The sequence below is a fragment of the Schistocerca gregaria genome, chromosome 4 (genome assembly GCF_023897955.1).
Source record: "Schistocerca gregaria isolate iqSchGreg1 chromosome 4, iqSchGreg1.2, whole genome shotgun sequence".
NCBI lineage: Eukaryota > Metazoa > Arthropoda > Insecta > Orthoptera > Acrididae > Schistocerca > Schistocerca gregaria.
The window spans coordinates 708,736,601-708,755,936 of record NC_064923.1 but is presented as its reverse complement, the minus strand read 5'-3'; the positions used below and the strand labels follow the sequence as shown (position 1 = coordinate 708,755,936).

The window sequence follows — 19,336 nt, the reverse complement described above, 5'->3', positions numbered from 1 at the left end:
GGCACCTGAAACGGCAGGCAGGTGCCAGCTCTTTTTGTATTTACCTGTTTCTTACGTCATTGACCCATCTGTGATACACTCACAAGTATATAGAGTAGATCATTTCTTTAAATTAAGTTTGACATATGACTCTTGGAAAAACACAATAAGGTAAGCAGTAAGGAGGAAAAGTAAAATTGGATTAAAGTTATACATAAGTGGTAAACTGACAGATTACACCATCCAGTAGACATAACAAGTGAAATATAAAAGAAAGAGACCAGTGGAAAGTACCATATATGTTAAAGGGTGATATTCTTAGAGAATATATCACATCTAGATATTATAGTTCTTGGAGAGAGTTTTCACTGTTATTTAGAAACACTTCGAAACCAAAAGTGTATCTACATAGTTGTTCAATCTCACATTGCATCACACACAAATTTTACAGACGTTGGAAGGCTTTTCACTCTGATTTAGAAACTTCCAAACTGTAAAAAGACTAGCCAGAAAAAAAACTGCCTCACAGGCTCCTTAAACTTGGACTTGAATCTACTAAATTTACTTCTGAAGGGAGAGCATTATAAACTTTTCTGCCAGAGTACTGCAAACCTTTTTGTACCATCATCAGATTTCACAATCACTGCAAAAGTCATGCTTCCCCTTTGTATTTTGTTCATGATATTCACTATTTACATCTCGGTATTTTTACTAATAAAACACGTCAGCAAAGATAGGTAGTTAAATCAAATGGTGACAAAAAAATGATGCAAGAGTCATTACCTGACATTTCCACATAGTTAAAATTAGAGAGAGCACACTCATCAGTTTTTGCATATACATGCCTGAAGTAGGTTGCAATCTAAATTTTAATTCATTTTTATGACTGACTTACTATGAGCCCTACATAAATAACGATTTTCCTGTGCTATGTGAATAGAACTAATAAGAATTGGTGGCGATTGATAGTTTCTGTTTCTTGAGTAATTTTGGTCATGTTGCTCAGATAATGGTCAAAATCTAGGTGCACGTCATGTGTCACTACTTAAATCACCAAAATAAGATTTTTTTAGACATTAATTTCAAGTAATGTATGACAAAGTAATACATTAAAAAAAAGAAAAGAAAGAAAGAGAAGAGAAGATAGTGTAGAATAGAGCGTCCAGTCCTTTAGTACTACAGGCCCCAGCATGACGTTAAACCATCCCTGTGTAGCACATCTAACTAAGAAAAGTGTTTTTATCAGTAAAACAACAACTCTGAATATTGTTAGACAGTAAAGATGATACAAAAGTAACAGTTAAGTTTAGGTCTCACTTTTGTACTCATTTCACATCTGTGACACGTGTACACAGACACCTAGATTTTGCCCTCTTCAGGACACTTCAGGATTACTTGAACTTCTTGCATCATTGTCTGACAGATGTGATGGTGGTGTGCCTGTATAATGTGTCTGGAAGTTCTGCTCGATCTGTGTATCAGATTTGGTCTTCCATACTATGCCACAAACCACACCTTTCTGTGTATCCCGATTTCCAAAATATACATGATCCAAGTTGAAATCATTTTGGAACGCCCTGTCCAATGGACCACATGTTACATTGCCCTGCTAATGTTGCTTTTGGAATGGTGAGAAACAAAATGCAGCAATACTAAAGTTGTTTGTAGATAAAGTGCTTAATGTCATTGCCTTGGTAGTACATTAGAGGTTAGTGGTGGTTATTTAAATAGAGAGTGTGTCAGTAATGTGCCCTTATTTTTCTTCTCATTGTTTCTGTCTTCAACTTCAGTATTTGGAAAGTGTCCTAGCTGTTCATAGAAAGCATAGTGCTCATTATAGGTAGATGAAGATATAGAGTATGGGTCTTATGTTTAATTAAATTACCTACAATCTCATGATACTAGAAGCTAGTGATGCCTCCGTATGTTCTCAACTTCTTGCCTGACTGATTCTTTGCCCAGTTATTAGAGAGGTTGAGCATTGCAGTGGAGTCCTTTCATTACACTCCACAAACATTGCCACAAATCGCAAGCTGTGTTGTCCTTTTTATACGTTTGTCAAGAATTGTAATTCCATGCATAATAATAATAATAATAATAATAATAATAATAATAATAATAATAATGTAATTATTATTATTATAATAATTATGTGTAAATAACAGACGCATCAGACAGGGATACATTCAGAAGAAAAATTGACAAGTGGAAGTTTACTTCAGAGACGGCACCAAAACCATACCGACCAAAGTGGACTGAAGAAAGAAAGAAGGCCTTTGGGGAGAAAATGAAGAAATACTGGCAAAACAAGAAGAACCTAAAGAAATATTGATAAATCACCTGCTTATCGTTCTCCTATGGGGACATTCGCTAATAATAATAATAATAATAATAATAATAATAATGTAATACTTATTTTTTCAGCAATTTGATCTCTCTCTCTCTCTCTCTCTCTCTCTCTCTCTCTCTCTCTCTCTCTCTCTCTCTCTCTCTCTCTCTCTCTCCCCCTCCCCCCTCCCCTCCCCCTCCCTCCCTCCTACCCTTCCTCCTTCCCTCCCCCTCTCCCCCCTCCTATCCCTCCTACTGGTTGCTTCTATGATTATGAACACAGGTCTGAACACTGCGGCTATGCAAGTGTCTAAATGATGGGAATGTTGTTTCTTTAAGTCATTTCCTCATTTGAGCAAGAAGTCAGCCATTCTTAGTGCAGGCTTTTTTCTTTCTGTCTCCTTCCTTAACTTCCTGTAGTTTGCTATTCTATCTTTTGACTCATGACAGATTTGTTGTTGGCTGAAGATACAGCCAACCTGTCAGAAATGTTATCTTCTGCAAGCATATGTACACAGGTAGATCCTCACAAAAGGAGTGTAAAAGTAGCCTTTCCTGTATTAACCATAGCCTGTAGTTTCTCTTAATTTTTCCCATTTTTGAGACCATTAATTTTTATGCAAATTTATTCTCCAACATAAATCTGGATTCTGATATATGTAAAAACATAAACATATCAACTACAATATTATTTTTGAGAAGGAAAGGTGCTTCTCATGGTACAGTGGAGATGAAGAGTTGCAGATAGGCACAACAAAAAGACTTCCACAATTAAAGCTTCGGCCATTGGCCTTCGTCAGCAGTAGAGACACAGACACACACACACACACACACACACACACACACACACACACACACACACACACACGAACGCGTTTGCTCCCCCCTCCCCCCCCCACACACACACACACAATGAGTTTGTGTGTGTGTGTGTGTGTGTGTGTGTGTGTGTGTGTGTGTGTGTGTGTGTGTGTGTGTGTGTGTTGACGAAGGCCAGCGGCTGAAAGGTTTAATTGTGAAAGTCTATTTGTTGTGCATATCTACGACTCAGCATCTCCACTGTATGGTGAGTAGCAACTTTGCTTCTCATAATATTGTTACATTCTGTCCTGGATTTTCCATTGTTTGACAATACTATTCTTGTTAGAGGTGAGAAGGGGGAGGTAATAATACCCATAGATTCCTCCTACCCCTTGAATCTGTGCTTACGTACATGTTTACGATAAATGAACATAGAGAAAAATGCTTTGCAAAGCAAACTCATCCCAAGAAATATGTAAGATGCATACCGAGAAATGACTGTGTACTATATCTCAAAACTTTACTGTTTTCTGCTTCTGGGTATATGCAAAAAAGTATTAGATGTTTGAATAAGGTTTATTATTGTAAATGCTTGATCTCTTATACTGCACACAACCATCATTACTTACACCTTCCTAACTTAGTGTCATCCCCACAGGGTATCAGTGAAACAAGACCCAACTCCTGATGGGGTGACAGCAGAACTACAAATAGCAGCAGCTGAAGCTAGTGACAGCGGAGCATACTTTTGTCAAGCCAGCAACCAATACGGCAGTGACAAGCAGCTGGTACAGCTTCTTGTGCAAGGTTAGTGTAGAGGTTGCATGATAATGTCACTTTTGCTACATAACTTTAGCTTGCTTGCTTCTAAAAACACTGTTGAGGAGCAGTTGCACTCATTACTTACATACATCCTGTGAACTGCTGCTATATTGAAGAAAAATCAATTTTGAGAAACTGCATGTACAGACTTTGATTCATAATTAGTGTGGAGGGACAATAACTTACTTCTGTCTTGTTTAGAGTGTCTGTACATTTGTTGAATGAGAAACATGTTGAACCAGTACCTAGAGGGTGTGGGCTGGTAGGATCCAAGGACTGTGGAAGGGTGACACTGTTCAGTGTGTGATTTGACTGCAGTGTGTGATTAGAGTCTGCACAGGATACAGTGACTAACGTGAAGCGACAAATTTTTATCCAAAGTGCTGGGCGAGTTCATTCATCTGTTCGGAAGGGGAGGCCAATTCTTGATGCACTGCAGTGAGAGAATCAAGGCACACACCCTGCAATCTTTCTCAAATTATTGTACAGAAACTATTTGGTAGAAAAACACACTAAAACATTACTTATAGCCTCATATGTCAGCTTCATGATAACATACCCATCATTTTGGTTAGGTCATAGTTATAGTGATATTTGGATTTAAGTAAGACAAGATGCAAAATTGAAAAAATTTGCAATGAAAAATAGGAGTCGCTATGATTTTTTGTTCGGTGCTTATTGAATAATATGTTGCTGTGTAGGAAATTTAGCTTACATATTGAACTTTTCTTTAGACTTGAGACTTGGGTGAAGGACTCTATCCGTCACTAATCTTGAGAAAATTGATCTTGTGTAGCACATTCATTTGTGATTGTAGGTGCCAGTGAAAAAGCAAGTGTGAAATATTCACAGCATTCCTCATATTTCATAAATGGTTTTATATACCGAAATGGGATTTTGGCAAATGATAGCATGCAAAGAGGAGAGTATTTTGCCATGTAGTTATTATGCTATCTACCATTTTATTTCAGTAACTACAGACTTTTTCAGATAAAAAATAGAGTTTTTGTGATGATTGCTGAAATGAGAAATGCTGTAATTTTTAGAACAAAGTAAGTGGAGATGTAACACATTTATATTTGTGCTGAGGACGTGTATTTTCATTAGCTCTTGACTTTACTTTACCTCACCAAGTAGCAGTTGCTCATAGTGCTCAAAGCAACAGTCAGTGAGTAGATTCTGCTATGATATTGCAGGAGATTCTGATGTACTGTACTTTTCCTCAATTTCCCACTTAATAAACCATTGTTTCACAATTCTCTCACACTTGCGGCTGCCCGATGTTTTAGTGAGTAAACTCCACTGCATTTTGGCAAAGGAAGAAAATTTTAATATGGCAACAGAGAACTGAAGGTTTTACTCAAAATTCACCACTCATAATACTTCTCTGAAAGTTACAAATGGTTAACAACCCAGGCAAAAATAAAGTTCTGTTTTTGTTGCAGTTTCATCCAAATTCTTTTTAGATACTAACCAAAGCAGAGGTGATGATAGATGTTTTTGAACTGTCATCATCCAAGAGTGTGGGCATGGAATGTCTCCACTTGACATTTACAAAAAATGAGGGCATACGTTCAGATTAGAATGGCACTTCCCTTCCTTCATTTGGCATTTCTCCTACAGCCCCCACTGCTACTGTTCAGAACTGGGTGGTGGAGTTTGCAGTTTAGTCTCCCCATGCCCCCCCCCTCCCCCTCCCGTCTCTCTGCCTCCCCCCCTGACTATCTCAAAAACAGATACCAAAGGGTGGTGATACATCAAAAGGGAGAGAAAACTTGCTCTAGTTGGAAAGAAATTCAAGCAGGTGTGCCTCAGGGCTCGATATTAGGACCACTTCTGTTCTTATATTACATAAACGACATGCCTAACAAAGTAAATACAGATACAATACTTTACGCAGATGACTCAACTGCTGTAGTCTGCTGCAAAAACACTGACGAATAAGTAAGGACCACAAAACAAACTCGACAAGAACTTGAACAATGGATAAAAGATAATGCTATGAAATTAAATCTTGAAAAAACCCAAATCATACACTTCAGGACCATACAAACTACTGAATGTATGTCACAAATAGAAAATTCCGGTAAAGAACTGACCACAGTTGATTCTGTAAAATTTCTTGGCATAACTTTAAACAAAAACTTGCAATGGACCGACCATGTGGACAGTTTACTGAAGAGATTAAATAGTTTAGTTTATGCAGTGAGGGTACTACACAAAGTAATGGATTTAACAGTGAAGAAAACTGTTTACCATGCTTATTTCATAACACTTATAAGATATGGAATAATATTTTGGGGTGCTGAAAAGACAAACCTCCTTTGAATACCACTATTCAAAAGCCTGGACTTCATAACAATCCCTTCCATCTTCATATATGAAATACTTCTCTTTGAACAGAAAAACTCACATCTGTTTGAAGGAAATACATTCACATATGCCTATGAAACTAGACATAAATTGAAATACATGCTACCTTGTCACCGACTCACAGTATACGCAAATACTCCATATTACATGGCTCTGAAGATCAGAAATAAGATAAGGTCAATATTTGATGAATCCACATTGGGGACCATTGGCACATACCTAAAAAGCAAATGTTATTACAGTCTAGAAGAATTTCTAAATGAATAAAAAGCAATATTACAGTTTAGAGAATTTATAAATAGGAATAGGGAGTAAAGATGCAAGTACAAATGGTATACTTTAGAAGCCAGATAGATACAAAGTATACACGTTCACTTTATATTCATATTTATATATAGAATTATATGGCGGTTTGTATCCCGTTCAATACGTCCATATTTCATATAGGTGTGTGAAGGCTATAGTAATGATTCGATGAGTTAGGAAAAGATTTAACATGTAATGTTGTATTTTTATTATAATAAGCAATGTATGTATGACGTATTTCCTGTAGTATATAAAATACTGTAACAACTTAGGTTAAAGACTGACGAGTCACCAATGTTCTCAATCGAATGACTGTATAAAAACATGTTATGTGACAATAAAGTATCTTATCTTATCTTGTCTTATCTTCCTCTCCTTCGCCCCTCCCCCCTTCCTCTTTTTCCAACACCTGTCCCCCTTTTTCAAATGCCTCTCCTCAGTTTATCCACCAGTCTCACTTCCTATCTCCCCTCCCTATCTCCCTTTTCCCCATCACCTTCCTCTCCTTTCCTCCTTCCCTCCACTCACTCTCTATCCTTCATATACTCTACACTTTAAACGCCTTTCATCTTGTGCAGCTGCTGAGTCATCTGGCGAATATCTGTCTCACACTATCCTGCTACCCCTTCGGTACCTCATCTGTCCTTCCCTAACATCTCACAAATCTAAGTTGCTGACAGGAATAATGTACAGAAGAATGGAAAAGAAAAATTAGAATGTGTTTGATAATGACCATTTTGTCTTCAGGGAAGGTAATGGCGCCAGAAAGGCAGTTCTGATGTTGCTGTTGATAATAGGAGCGAGACTGAAAAAAAAATCAAGATACATTTATAGGATTTGTTGACCTGGAAAAAGCGTTTGACAATGTAGAATGGCTCAAGATATTCGAAATTGTGAGAGAAATAGAAGTAAGCTGTAGAGAAACACAGGTAATATGCAATATATAAAAGAACTAAGAGGTGAAAAATAAGACAGGAAGACCAGAAATTAATTGCTTGGATTAAAAATGGTGCAACACATGGTTGTAGTCTCTCACCCCTACTGCTCAGCCTATACATCGAAGAACTAAAGACAGAAATAAAAGAAAGGTTTAAGTATGTGATTAAAATTAAAGGTGAAAGGATATCAGTGATAAGATTTATTGATGACATTGCTATCCTCTGTGAAAGTGAAGACAAATTACAGGATCTGTCAAAAGGAATGAACAGACTAAGAGTACAGAGTATGGATTGAGAGTAAACTGTAAAAAGACAAAGTAATGAGCTGTAGCAGAAATGAGAACAGCAAGAGACTTAACATAAAAATTAGGGGATCACAAAGTAGACAAAGTTAAGGAATTCTTCTACCTTGAAAGTAAAATAACCTATGACAGATGAAGCAAGGACATAAAAAGTGGATTAGCTCAGACAATGAGGTGGTTCCTGGCCATGAAAAGTCTCCTGGTATTAAACATATGCCTAAATTTGAGGAGAAAATGTATGAGAATGTACATTTGGAGCACAGTATTGTATGGTAGATAATCATGGTCTGTAGGAAAACCAGAACAGAAGAGAATTGAAGTGTTTTAGATTTGGTACAACAGAAGAATGTTGAAAGTTAGGTGGACTGATAAGCTAACGAATGAGGAGGGTCTGCTCAGAATTGGCGAAGAAAGAAACGTATGGTAAACACTGACAGAAGAAGGGACAGGATGAGAGGTCATGTATTAAGACTTCCGGGAATAACCTCCACAGCAGTAAAGGTAGCTGTAGAGGATAAAAAGCATAGTTGAGGTTAGAGATGGAATACATTCAATAAATAATTGAGGACGTACAGTCTAAGTGCTACACCTAGATGAAGAGGTTAATGCAAGAGAGGACTGACTAGCAAGTCACAGTGCACTAAATGAACACATAAGCATATTGTAAGTAAACATAACAACATTGTACCAGCAACTATGGGGGTTGAATGACAAACAAGTATTGGTGCGGAAATTTTTCAAAATATGATATCTCATTAACTATTCTCATTAGAATCCTGCAACAAACACCATTGACATACTAATTTACTCTACTTTTAATTTGTTAATGTCAATAGTCATTGTTCCATTGTAAAAAAATGTGTGCGTGATTTAGCATAATTGATTATTTTTACTGCTTCATCAAAAACTGATTTTAGATTTGAGGGAAGCTTCTTTGTCTCAAGCACTTGTCTATACAGGATACAACGGCTAGAAATACAGTTTGGTGCTTTACTTTTTATTAGTGATACCACTTCCACTATTTTATCAGTCATTGCTTTGGCCCCATCTACAAATACCAATACAATCATTCAACTCAAGATGTTTCATATGTTTATTTATTAGCCATTCAGCATGTTTACCACACAGTTGGCTCCATCAAAATACATTTCACATTTTTCGTAAAAGTATAGTTGTTACTCATTTTTACATTATGCGTACATATACATACATCTTTTTAGTAGTTAGTAATTTGTACATTTTACTTACATCATCATTTTACATATACATAATTACATAAACTTCTTACTGATCCGATGATTTCAGCAATAATAATTATACAGTTTACATTCAAGAATTAATTATATAGTTTTACACATTTTGTTAATGACAGTTAATTTATTTCATTGTTTATACATTCCTTCTAAATTACTACCAAGATATTCTTCAGTTGAGTAGTATGCTTTATTTTTAAGCCATGTGTCTAATACCTCCTTAAGTTTAAAGAGGATGAGGGTTTGACTGATTGTGGCAGTTTATTATATAACTTAAGACTTCGCTATATGCGACTGTTGTGTGTCAGTGACAGCCTATAATATGGTATATCAATCATGCAGTTGTTTCGAGTGCCTTGCAAATGTAAATTCATTATCTGTGTAAATTATTGTATATTACCTTTTACGTATATTAAGCAGTTATACATATAGACTTGGGAGGGTCATTATGTTTAATATACTGCAGTGCTCCTTGCAAGTTTCTCTTGGACCCAATCCTTGTATACGGTACATCTAATTGCGTTTTTTTTTTTTTTTTTTTAATACACAGTTTATGCCTACACCAACTGTTGTCTACTATTAAGGGATGACTTAGTCAAATTAAGTGGTTTGTCTGCAGTACCATAATATTCCAATTTTTTTAACAATTATCTACATCTACATCTACATTCATACTCCGCGAGCCACCCAACGGTGCGTGGCAGAGGGCACTTTACGTGCCACTGTCATTACCTCCCTTTTCTGTTCCAGTTTTGTATGGTTCGCGCGAAGAACGACTGTCAGAAACCCTCCGTGCATGCTCAAATCTCTCTAATTTTACATTCGTGATCTCCTCGAGAGGTATAAGTAGGAGGAAGCAATATATTCGATACCTCATCCATAAACGCACCCTCTCGAAACCTGGCGAGCATGCTACACTGCGATGCACAGCACCTCTCTTGCACAGTCTGCCACTTGAGTTTGCTAAACATCTCCGTAACGCTATCACGGTTACCAAATAACACTATGACGAAATGCACCGCTCTTCTTTGGATCTTCTCTATCTCCTCCGTCAACCCAATCAAGTACGGATCCCACACTGATGAGCAATACTCAAGTATAGGTCGAACGAGTGTTTTGTAAGCCACCTCCTTTGTTGATGGACTACATTTTCTAAGGACTCTGCCAATGAATCTCAACCTGGTACCCACCTTACCAACAATTAATTTTATATGATCATTCCACTTCAAATCATTCCGTACACATACTCCCAGATAGTTTACAGAAGTAACTGCTACCAGTGTTTGTTCTGCTATCATATAATCATACAATAAAGGATCCTTCTTTCTATGTATTCGCTATACATTACATTTGTCTATATTAAGGGTCAGTTGCCACTCCCTGCACCAAGTGTCTATCTGCTGCAGATCTTCCTGCATTTCGCTACAATTTTCTAATGCTGCAGCTTCCCTGTGTACTACAGCATCATCCGTGAAAAGCCGCATGGAACTTCCGACACTATCTATTAGGTCATTTATATATATAGCAATGGTCCCATAACACTCCTCTGTGGCAAGCCAGAGGTTGCTTTAACGTCTGTAGACATCTCTCCATTGATAACAATCTGCTGTGTTCTGTTTACTAAAAACTCTTCAATCCAGCCACACAACTGGTCTGATATTCCGTAGGCTCTTACTTTGTTTATCAGGCGACAGTGCGGAACTGTATCGAACGCCTTCCGGAAGTCAAGGAAAATAGCATCTACCTGGGAGCCTGTATCTAATATTTTCTGGGTCTCATGAACAAATAAAGCAAGTTGGGTCACACATGATCGCTGTTTCCAGAATCCATGTTGACTCCTACAGAGTAGATTCTGAGTTTCCAAAAATGACATGATACGCGAGCAAAAAACATGTTCCAAAATTCTACAATAGATCAACGTCAGAGATATAGCTCTATAGTTTTGTGCATCTGCTCGACGACCCGTCTTGAAGACTGGGACTACCTGTGCTCTTTTCTAATCATTTGGAACCTTCCGTTCCTCTAGAGGCTTGCGGTACACGGCTCTTAGAAGGGGGACAAGTTCTTTCACGTCCTGTGTGTAGAATCGAATTGGTATCCCATCAGGTTCAATGGACTTTCCTCTGTTGAGTGATTCCAGTTGCTTTTCTATTCCTTGGACACTTATTTTGATGTCAGCCATTTTTTCGGTTTTGCGAGGATTTCCTCTGTGAAACATCTTTGGAAAAAGGTGTTTAGTATTTCAGCTTTACGTGTGTCATCCTCTGTTTCAACGCCATCATCATCCCGGAGTGTCTGGATATGCTGTTTCGAGCCACTTACTGATTTAATGTAAGACCAGAACTTCCTAGGATTTACTGTCAAGTTGGTACATAGAATTTTACTTTCGAATTCCCTGAACGCTTTACGCATAGCCCTCCTTACACTAACTTTGACATCGTTTAGCTTCTGTTTGTCTGAGAGGTTTTGGCTGCATTTAAACTTGGAGTGAAGCTCTCTTTGCTTTCGCAGTAGTTTCTTAACTTTGTTGTTGAATCACGGTGGGATTTTCCCGTCCCTCACAGTTTTACTCGGCACGTACCTGTCTAAAACGCATTTTACAATTGCCTTGAACTTTTTCCATAAACACTCAACATTGTCAGTGTCGGAACAGAAATTTTCATTTTGATCTGTTAGGTAGTCTGAAATCTGCCTTCTATTACTCTTGCTAAACAGATACACCTTCCTCCCTTTTTTTTATATTCCTATTTACTTCCATATTCAGGGATGCTGCAATGGCCTTATGATCACTGATTCCCTGTTCTGCACTTAGAGTCGAAAAGTTCGAGCCTGTTTGTTATCAGTAGGTCCAAGATGTTATTTCCATGAGTCGGTTCTCTGTTTTATTGCTTGAGGTAATTTTTGGATAGTGCACTCAGTATGTCACTCGATGCTCTGTCCCTACCACCCGTCATAAACATCTGAGTGTCCCAGTCTATACCTGGTAAATTGAAATCTACACCTAAGAATACAACATGCTGAGAAAATTTATGTGAAATGTGTTCCAAATTTTCCCTCAGTTGTTCTGCCACTAATGTTGCTGAGTCGGGAAGTCAGTAAAAGGAGCCAATTATTAACCTAGCTCGGTTTTTGAGTGTAACCTCCACCCATAGTAATTCACAGGAACTATCCACTTCTACTTCACTACAGGATAATTTACTACTAACAGCGACAAACACGCCACCACCGGTTGCATGCAATCTATCCTTTCTAAACACCGTCTGTGCCTTTGTAAAGATTTTGGCAGAATTTATCTCTGGCTTCAGCCAGCTTTCTGTACCTATAACGATTTCAGCTTCGGTGCTTTCTATCAGCACTTGAAGTTCCGGTACTTTACCAATGCAGCTTCGACAGTTTACAATTACAATACCGATTGCTGCTTGGTCCCCGCATGTCCTGACTTTGCCCCGCACCCTTTGAGGCTGTTGCCCTTTCTGTACTTGCCTGAGGCCATCTAACCTAAAAAACTGCCCAGTCCACGGCACACAACCCCTGCTACCCGTGTAGCCGCTTGCTGCGTGTAGTGGACTCCTGCCCTATCCAGCGGAACCCAAAACCCCACCACCCTAAGGCGAAAGTCGAGGAATCTGCAGCCCAAACGGTCGCAGAACCATCTCAGTCTCTTATTCAGACCCTCCACTCGGCTATGTACCGAAGGTCCGCAGTCAGTCCTGTCGACGATGCTGCAGATGGTGAGCTCTGCTTTCATCCTGCTAGCAAGACTGGCAGTCTTCACCAAATCAGATAGGCGCCAGAAGCCAGAGAGGATTTCCTCTGATCCATAGTGACACACATCATTGGTGCCGACATGAGCAACCACCTGCAGATGGGTGCACCCTGTATCCTTCATGGCATCCGGAAGTACCCTTTCGACATCTGGAATGACTCCCCCCGGTATGCACACGGAGTTCACATTGGTTTTCTTCCCCTCTCTTGCTGCCATATTCCTAAGGGGCCCCATTAAGTGCCTAACGTTGGAGCTCCCAACTACCAGTAAGCCCACCCTCTGCGACCGCCCGGATCTTGCAGACTGAGGGCGACCTCTGGAACAGGACAAGCAGCCACGTCTGGCCGAAGATCAGTATCAGCCTGAGACAGAGCCTGAAAACAGTTCATCAGACAAACTGGAGAGGCCTTCCTTTCATCCCTCCGGAATGTCTTTTGCCCTCTGCCACACCTCGAGACGACCTCCCATTCTACCACAGATGAGGGGTCAGCCTCAATGTGGACAGTATCCCGGGCAGCCACAGTCGTAGTCTGATCTGGGGATGTGCGGGACGAGCTGGCCGTCCCCGACAAACCCCCATCTGGACCCCCACAGTGATGCCCATTGGCAACAGCCACAAGCTGTGTGACTGAAGCCAACACTGTCTGAAGCTGGGAGCAAAGGGATGCCAACTCAGCCTGCATCCAAACACAGCAGTTGCAGTCCCTATTCATGCTAAAAACTGTTGTGCAAAGAATGTCTGAACTAATCTACTTAGAGCACAAACAATTTGACACAAAAGTTAAATGGTTATTAAAATACAAGATTGCCTAGTAAATGCAGTAAAGCTGCTACTTGCGCACTGCTGACACACTGCTCGACGGCGGAAGGAGACTACGCGATTTTACACTATTCAGGTTCTAAAACGCGTGCTACACCTCTCAAATACTATAATATGCCCGAAATTTATGAATTAAACAATGCAAGTACCAAAAACTCGCAAAGAAATTAAGAATTAAACTATGTAACAAATAAGTGAGCTAAAAGTATACGACTTACTGCTGCTGCTGCTTATCCAATGGCGGCAGGGAGCACACTGGATTAGCTGGATCAAATTTGATGCCTCTGTGACTTTTTCATTCACAGTTTTGCTAACATACTTCATAGATTTTGTCTTCTTAATAACTGTACTTTCATACATAGAGAGAATAATTCATTCTTGTCTTTGCAGTTGGGATGAGTAGTTTCTAAATGTCACTGCAGCTTAGGAATTACCATGCAACTATTCAAAAGTAGCTTGTTACATAACAAGCAAAGAGATGAGCTGTTAGAATCAACAAATCAAAGACTGATGTAAGATTCGTCATACTGTCTTTTTCACCTTTTCTGAGTTGTTTGATGTCTTACTGTTTGAAACCATGGAGCTTGAAGTCATTAAATGACCTTGACTCTCAAAGCCTTGATCAGGAATCTTTGGTGTTGCATCTCCCATGTGAACCACCAGTGAACTTTCAGTGCAATATCTTGTTGCAACACCTTTAAGCTAATATTTCATTCTATCTTTTAAAATCAACAAATTGATTTTACAATTTGACAAACATAGAACAGTATTGCCACAGGATACTGAATTTTACAACTCTAGTAAATAACAAACACGAACCAAATATATTGCAGTCAGAGAGCTCTGTGCAGATTGACCATGCTGAATTGGACTGTACATAGCAGTTGAAAGCTTGAGTAGGAACTGTACTTTGTGGTGCACAGCATTGGTTCATGTAGCCCCTGGGGTGGAGCATAGGCAGCAGAGAGGTGAAATCCTATGAGTTGATTCAAGGTGGATGCAGGTAAGAGAGAGATGGTAGCGGAATGTAGTTAAGACAGTGTGCAGTGACAAATGGAAGGAGAAAGCATCAGTATGGCCACCACGTGCATGTGTAGTGACAAGTGTTGAATCACCACATACCTACTTTAAATTATTTTGTTTCTGGTAGTAGAATTATTATGCTGTTTTTGCCTCATTTTTGGCCACAAACTGAGAGGAAAAAATAACTTTATAAAACCATCATTGATATAATATTTGTTCGGCTTGTTTTTTCTCAACATCTGACAAGACAAGACGTGATGTGCTTTGTTCTTTAGGGTTGCTATTATTTTGGGAGAGCCCTCTCTGAGGTCTAGTGGAGGGCCAGGGCTCCAAGGAGCACACCTGAAGTATCGCTCCTGTAAAACATGAAGACATGTCACTGGAAGCATGTCAAATTTGCTCTTTGAGATTCAGGTTATGTGAGCAAACTGGCCACTCTTGCACCTGATTCTTTGCTGTTGAAGATATTCTCTAAATGACTGAATGTTTTCATCTTGTTGAGTGCACTCATCGTCTGATGCACCAGCAGTAGGGCATACATATGTGTCAAAGATGCCATCTCTACACCTGCATATGAAGAACATGGAGATATCTGTATCCACTAGCCAACATAAAGACATATTTTCAGCAAATATTGGTACCCAATGTATCTTTTGGCTGTTCTTGTCTGAACCTTCTAGATATTGAATTTGTGATTATAATTGTTGGTACTCTTCATGAACAACAGGAAAACTGGGTTGAACTGACAGTGCCATCTTTCTGTCAGAAATGCAGTTGTTTACCGTGTTAATGGATTCTGCTATCAGTGTTTGGTAGAGTGATCACATATTTACAGACTGTGGATGGCCTTTCAAACCAAAAGCTGTTTCACAAAATAAATTAATACTGTATAACATTCACAGCAGTTGCTTGCTATGTCATGATGTTGCAAGTAGATTCAGTGCCCTGTTGGCTTCCAGTTGGCAGTTTTGCAGTGCACTACTGTGGTAACACCATACTCATCTTTTGTGGAAAATTTTCCCAGTATGTTGTTTTTACAATTTTTCACTAATTCATGGAAAGCATTGTATTCATTAGGAATCTTGTGCTTTCATACATGGAGCTGCCATAATATTTCAGAGATTATAATAATGACAAACCGTAAAGGCTGTGACTTAAATCTAGATAAAGTTTTCTTAATACTGTGAATGAAATCATCACCACATCAAAGTCAGCAAGGGAGCTGCACCCTTCAGTGACCCCATCATGGATGGATCTGGTTTGAACTGAAACTGTCAGGCAACGAATAGGAGGGAGGGAAGGCTTGAAGATTTGTCGGCTGAATCAGATCACGAATGATAAGGACCAAAAGATTTTCTCCAACTTAAGTGGCACTGTTTGTGACGGCAGTGAAATCCAAACAGCAGCATGTCTCAAACAGCGCATAATGGGAAAAAATGCATGCAATGTTCCCCAGTACTGGCCTGATATTATTTTCTGTGTTTTATAAATTAGTTTTAAAGTATTTGTTACCTGTATGTTTTATACCTTATTTGTTGAACAATATGCATATAAACATTGTACTTTTGTGTATTCCTGACATGAAAGAAATATATGTATAGTGATAGGTATAAGCTTGTGCTTTTCATGTATGCTCTGCCATGAATTTTGAATGTCTATTATAATGATAGAAGCCTTAATTTTTTCTACTGAACAAAAAAGTGTGAGTTATCATGCTTTCACTTCTGGGATCAGTCTCTTACAGAGAGAGTGCTGTTTTGACTAAAATATAAGCTTACCACCTGAAATGTAGGTAATATGCCATAAAAGCGTGAAAAACATAGTTAAAATTTTTTGTGCAGTAATTACTAAATTTTGCAAGAATGTGCAGACAAGTCAATTGTAACAAAATAATTCATTTAGTTTTTGGTATTGAAATGGAAAACTGTAAATGGATAATTATGTTACATGTGTTTTCTTTGTATTCATGAAAGCATTATAAATGGCATGATATTGCATTAATCTTGTAAACATCTTCAGACAACAGTTGTGTTCCTGAATAACAGTAAAATTCAAAAATTTCAGGTGTGCACTATTTACCCAATGAACAGTTGAGCTTTTAAACTTGTAAGGAATTAATAACTCAACATTTGCCAAAATCAGCGTGAAAGGACATGTTTTTATTTGTATGTTAACATTGCTCACTAAACTGTGCACAATAGTGCTTATTATCTTCAAGGAGAAGTTTGTATGAAGTGCTGTTTGATCAAAAAATGGGGTGTAATTTTTGATGTTGGAATTTGTAGTCTGGTGGTGTCGACAGAATTGGAACCAGGATAACTACATGAAACAGTTTGGTAGTTAAACTTCATCCAACAGAGATTATAAATTCTCATATTTATTTTCTGGTATAATAATTGAAGTTGTGAGTGGAAAAATGGGCCAACCTTAAATGTAAAAACTTAGAGATAAGTATTGCCATCTGTTGCTGGGTATAAGAACTTTCAAAATTGACATTGGTCTCACCCCTAAATATCCTAATGTGTTATTTGAGGGTGAGACTAGTGTCAATTTTGATAGTTCGCGTACCCAGCAACAAATGGCAACAGTTATTTCTAAGCTTTTACATTTGAGGGTTATCCTGTTTTTCTGCAAGTCTTCAGTTCCCACACAAACTTAGATGAAATTGTAACTGACTGGGATGATATTCATACTCATACAGTGCAGGCTTTCACGGCCGGAATAGTCTTCAGTTAAAACTTCCGGGCTGAGAGGCCGTGGTCGATGTATAAAATTTCCACCTGACGTTTCGTCTCCAGCTGCGGGAGACATCTTCCGAGGTCGTCCGGCTACTGCCACTGAGGCTCCAGGTACTCTCGCATTTATAGAGCGCATAGAGGGCACCACCATTCGTCACGTGATGCCGACAGAATGCCTATCTTTGGAGGCGTCATTATTCTCGATTAAGAGTAATCGATTTTCATTCTTCTTGCGCAACGTCGACATCCATATTTTGTCCAATTTTAAAACTTCCTCTTTTCTATTAAAATTGTTGTGGTGTTTGTGGATCTCTATTGCTTCCCTATACATGCGTGCATGATAATGGGATGTTCGTGCTAGAACGCTAGTCTCATTAAATTTGATTTCGTGGTTCCCATCTCGAAAAACATGCTCAGCTACGGCCGATTTTTCGATGTGTCCTAAGCGACAGTTTCTCTTATGTTCGGCTAAGCGGGTGTTTACACTTCTTTTTGTTGTTCCAATGTATACTTGTCCACAACTGCATGGAATTTTGTATACCCCAGGTGTTGCTAGGGGGTGTCGAGCGTCTTTTGCAGTTCTTAAATATTCCTTAATCTTCTTGGTGGGTCTGAAGATAGTTTCGATCCCATGTTTAGCCAAAACTTTGCCGATGCGGTCCGTGACTTTATTAATGAACGGTAAGAAAACTATTCCAATAGGTGACCGTTGTTGCTCTGGAATTCTGGCTTCTTTTCTTCTTTGATGGAGGGCTCGATCAATTTCCTTGCTGGTATATCCGTTTTTCATGAAGGCCGAACGTAAGTGATATAATTCGTCTTGCAAGTAAGCCGGCTCGCAGATTTTGTTGGCTCTGTCCACCAAGGTTTTCATGACACCTCTCTTTTGCCTAGGATGATGGTTTGATTCCTTGTGGAGGTATCGATCCGTGTGAGTGTTCTTTCTATATACCTTGTGGCCCAGCGTCCCATCCACCCGTTTAATTACCGACACATCCAGGAAATTGAGTTGACCGTTGCTCTCTTTCTCCATCGTAAACTGTATCTTCGGGTTAATACTGTTCAGGTGCACCAAGAAGACATCCAGCTCTTCTTCACCATGAGTCCACACTACAAATGTGTCATCAACATAGCGGTACCATTTAGCTGGCTTCTTACTGGCAGTCTGCAGCGCTCGCTGTTCGAAGATCTCCATAAATAAATTGGCAACTGCTGGGCTGAGAGGGCTTCCCATTGCCACCCCGTCGATCTGTTCGTAAAACTCGTTGTTGTACTGGAAATAAGTTGTCGTCAGGCAGTGTCTAAATAAAGCCACTAAGTCAGTCGGGAAAATATCTGCTATATATGAAATAGCTTCGTTTACAGGCACCATGGTGAACAATGACACTACATCGAAGCTCACAAGAATATCACTTGAGCTAACGGTAATCTCCCTCAGTTTTTCAATAAAATGTGCCGAGTTTTTAATATAACTGTCTGTTCTGCCAATGTATGGTTGCAGCAAGCAGGCGAGATATCTGGCCACCTCTTGTGTTGGAGATCCTATAGCACTCACAATCGGTCTTAACGGTACCTGTGCTTTATGTACCTTCGGGAGTCCATATAGCCTGGGCGGATGAGCTTCCGTTTTGCAGAGTTGTTTTTTATCATCCGAAGAAAGAGAAGATTGTTTTACCAGTTGATTGGTAGTTCTCAAAATTTTGTTTGTAGGATCCTTCTGAAGCTTTTTATACGTAGTGGGATCCAAAAGGTCACTAATCTTCTTGTGATAATCTTCGGTGTTCAACAAAACCGTAGCATTTCCTTTATCAGCTGCAAGTACTATAATGCTCTTGTCCGCATTGATCTCCCTCAATGCCCTCCTTTCCGGTTGGGACAAATTGCTGG

The 19,336-nt window shown here is 39.0% G+C and overlaps 1 protein-coding gene across 1 annotated transcript in view; it reads left to right on the top strand.

The window, feature by feature from the left end:
- Window positions 1–19,336, top strand: part of LOC126267877 (Down syndrome cell adhesion molecule-like protein Dscam2) — a 1,296,028-nt gene that overhangs the window by 1,076,534 nt on the left and 200,158 nt on the right. The window contains exon 15 of the mRNA XM_049973186.1: window positions 3,767–3,915. Within this exon, the coding sequence (XP_049829143.1) occupies window positions 3,767–3,915 (149 nt within the window). The remainder of the gene's footprint in view (window positions 1–3,766; window positions 3,916–19,336) is intronic.